The sequence below is a fragment of the Otolemur garnettii genome, unplaced genomic scaffold (assembly GCF_000181295.1).
Source record: "Otolemur garnettii isolate 467f Iridium unplaced genomic scaffold, OtoGar3 scaffold00003, whole genome shotgun sequence".
Taxonomy (NCBI): domain Eukaryota; kingdom Metazoa; phylum Chordata; class Mammalia; order Primates; family Galagidae; genus Otolemur; species Otolemur garnettii.
The window spans coordinates 27988024-27992315 of NW_003852398.1; the positions used below are offsets into that span (position 1 = coordinate 27988024).

The window sequence follows — 4292 nt, forward strand, 5'->3', positions numbered from 1 at the left end:
TTTTCTGAGGCCATGTTATCCTGATACTACAGACAAATAAAGATAGCATACACACACAAAAACTACAGACTAGTATTTCTTATGAATTTGCTTGATAAAATACCAGCAACCATATTCAGTACCATATTAAAGTGACCAAGTAGTATTTATTCTTGAACACAACAATGGATCACCATGTAAAAATGAAGCAGTGTAATATACCACATTCATAGGACAAAAGGAGAAAGAAGTTCATGCTCATCTTAATGACACATAAAAAAATACAAAATTTGAATACAAAATTCATCATTTTTATGATAAAAAATTCAATAAACTAGGAATAGAAGAACATTTTCCTCATGACACAGGCTATCTATGACAAACTTATAGCCAACATCAAACTCAATGGTGAAAGAGCAAAAAGATTTCTTCTGAGATCAGAAACAAGACAAGGAATCTACATTCTCCTCTTGTATTCAACGTAGTCTTAGAAGTTCTAGAAAGAGAAATAAGGGACACTCAAATAAAAAGGAAGAAATAAAGTTACTTGTTTGCAGATGGCAGGATCTTATATGTAAAACCCTAAAGATATTACGAAAAAAATGGAGCTCATAAAATTATCAGGCAAACTTACAAGGTACAAAATCAACACACAAAAATCATTTGTGTTTCTATACATTAACAAAAATCCAAAAAGAAATTTAAGAAACCATATCTCTTTATAACAGCATCAAAAAAGATCAAAATACTTAGGAATAAATTTAATTAAGAAGGCAAAAGCCTTGTACATTGAAAACTAAAAATCATTACTGATAGAAACTAGGGAAGACATAAATACAAGGAAAGACCTACTCCATTCACAGATTAGGTGATTTTATATTGTCAAGCTGACAATACCACCCAAAGTATGTACAGTGATTTCCAGCAGACATACAACTGTGCCTTATCATTTGCATTCTTTTGGTATACTTATCAAACTTAAAAGATGATTGTAGTGAGCTAAAGTGGTTTATTCAAGGGCACTCTTTTCTTATTAGATCTGTATCTTTTCAAATTAAAGCAAGAAAAATCTCTTCTACTTATCTTTCCCTTGACTCAAAATGCAGAACTGAATTAAACTAACATTTTAAAAAGGCACAGCTCAAGAAGAAAAAAGACAAAGAAAGACAAAAAATGCAGTTCACTAGATCCGTAGTTCTGAGTTATCCCATTTGAAGCCAGGCCTTCTCAGGCTAAAACTGTACCCCAGTCACAAAATTAAAATATTGGAAAAGATGTTGGTACATGTCACCCTCTGTACATATTTGCTCATGCTTTGTGATATTCTGAATACTTTTATCTCTAATGACCCCAAATACATGACTAATCCCTCCAATTCAATACTTACACCCAGGTCACTCAAATTACTATAATTATGTGCTTTGTAGGTTAAAAATATGGAATTAAGGTTAATTATTCTGAGTTTAAATTCAGACTCCTCAACTCACTGACTATGATCATGAACAAATCACCTAAATCTTTGAACTTCAGGCTTCTCTTTTATAAAATGAGGCAACAACTTCACGACTATTACTAAATTTAAATGAGGTATGTGTGCTATTTTCAGTAAATACTTTACTTGTCATTATTGGTAGTGACTTATGTCAGTCTTGGTATTTTTTCTCCTTTTTTAATGTTTTATTCTTCTTTACTTTAATATATGTGTTTGTATGTGTGTGTATTTCACTTCGTGAAACTTTCAAATTGCCATAGATGGAAACCCCCCCTTCACTCAAGCCTAATTATTGACATATTATATATGCTTTTTCATGAATTTATCTTCAAAACTCAGAGGAGAAGAGATGAGAAAGATATGATATGATAACAATTGCAGTGGGGGAATAAAAATGCCGAAGGACAGTGTTACAAATTTGGTATCACTTATTTTGAACAATGTTCCCATTGTCATCTGAAGATATAATAATTGATATGGGTGTTCAGGTCAAATAAATTAATTATCTTTTTATGCTTTGGAGCAAGAAGTACAAATCATACTTGAAACTGTGTGTTCTGTCCTGGAAATCACAATAATCAGGGACATAAACATCTTATCTTTTTGGCAGAGCATTATGTATATTTTATCATTTTTAAAACAAATTTTAATAAAAATTTTCAAAAAGCAATGTTAAAATAATTGAAAAGTGAACACCTGTAAACCTGGATTGTAATATTAATATTTTACTATTGGTACATTTTAAATTTATTTTGATTGAGTGTATATATATGTAAGGTGTACAATACTTTGATGTATATACACACACATAGTGAATTGACTGCTACATTCAGACAAATATACAAATTCATCACCTTTCATAGTTAACGCTCTGTGTGTATGTGTGTGTTTGGTAAGAACACCTAAAATCTATTCTCTTAGCAAATTTTCAGTATATTATAAAAAATTATCAACTACAATTCCAGTGCTTTACACTATTCAGTGCATTAACATCTCTAGGCTTATTCATCTCAACATTTAAGTGTTTTACATACATCATAAACTTAATTGTCACCAGAATATGAAGAGATAGATACTATTGTCCCTATTTTTTCAGCTGAAGAAATGATATAAACAAGTCAAAATAACTTGTTCAAAATTGTATAGCTTATGTCAGAGCCATGTTTCACATTCTGGTCATTGAAGACCCATCCTCTTATAATTGAGGTACCCAAATTACATATTATGTGGTCATTTTTATCCATCAAGGGGAATATTCATTAACCATAGAAGGACATTCTTACATATTTATCCTAGAATAACCTAATTTACTTCATGCCCTTTATCAAGATACTGGAAGTATCTTTCCGTCTGGCTTGGTCCTACCCAATTAACATTCACAAAACATAACATCTATGTATGTACATAAAATATATTTGAGACTTTTAAGATCAGAAGTATGTTAATATTTATGGTTTGGGGCACATTTCATGTATTATAATAAAAGCCAAAATCTTAACAGTAACTACTAAGCCTTTCATGATGCGGGCTCATTCCTCTCTGGCCTTAGCTACTATTTGTCACTTGCTCAGTCCTCTTCAGTCACCTCTTTGCTGAATTTTGAACTAACCAGGCATGCCCCACACCCTTAAGGACCATGTTTTAGCATCTCCTTTTGCTCTTTTCCATGATACTTGCTTAACCACCTCCTATTGAATATTCACCATTCATTAATTTTTTTCTTTCTAGCTGATAGATCCTATGATGTTACTGAGAAGCCAGATACTGTATGTACCTAGATATTATGCAATTCAAATTTACCATTCCTGATGAATGAGAAAACTATAGTCTATAGAAGATGAAGGTTTTACTTTTATTAAAATATCTTTTCTGAAATTTACAAAGAACCAATGTAACCTAATATTTAACTGATATTTTAAAATAACTAACATATGGTTACGTTGCCAAAATCCTTCATGATCCACCCAGAGATTCCAAGAAAAAGAAAAAAGAAGAGATTTTCCCAAGATTCCATGGTGACTAGAGGGTTGATTTAGATCAGAAAAACAGGTTTCTTGATCCTAGTTTATGTAAGGTCAATTATTTATGTTATATTTGTATGTTTTCTTGCAATCAAGGTCAAAACACAATCAATGCTTCTGCAGAATTTACTTTATTAACAAATGAATAAAGGTAAATAGACACACATGGAACTCTTCAAGACCCAGGCAGAGTAGAAGGCATATCTTTATGAACTCGAGGTATATGCTAAAGAAAAGTATAAGCAGAAGTAAGAAAAGAAGAATGAGAGAGATGGTAAGCTAGCACAAAAAAACTGCTTCTTGTTCAGCATTTTCCATAATGAATCAGGGTAATCTTTCCACCACTTTTCCTATAAAAAAAGAAAGACAAATATATGCTCAGTACAACATCGTAACTACTCATTCCAGGTTGGAATGGGGTTTTACTATGGCACAGTCTATTGAATCATTTGATTCTATAGATACCCATGCCCATGAATGGGCAGAATTAAATGCACTCAGAGATGACATCTGACTTATGAACAGCATGACTCTTAAACAAATACATCTTAGAGTTTTGATAAGCCTTAGAGCTTTTGGTATTAATAGCTCATTCTCCCAAAGTATTATGTATTTGTGATTGGAAATGGTAAAAGTGACAGGAGAAATAATGGCAGATAGTATAGTGTTGTAGGTCTATCCTGACACAGGATGTAAGAAGTTGAACTAAATATTTGGGTATTTGGCATTTTATAGTAGGTCACACATTTACTTCAGGCCCTGTTTGGTAGTATGTGTCCACTCATTCACACCTTATCTCA

At 32.0% G+C, this 4292-nt stretch overlaps 1 protein-coding gene across 1 annotated transcript in view; it reads right to left on the reverse strand.

Moving 5' to 3' along the window:
• Window positions 1-3796: 3796 nt before the first annotated feature.
• SPINK6 (serine peptidase inhibitor, Kazal type 6) overlaps window positions 3797-4292 on the reverse strand; it is an 8824-nt gene continuing 8328 nt past the window's right edge. Inside the window, exon 4 of the mRNA XM_023514519.1 lies at window positions 3797-3842. Within this exon, the coding sequence (XP_023370287.1) occupies window positions 3797-3842 (46 nt within the window). The remainder of the gene's footprint in view (window positions 3843-4292) is intronic.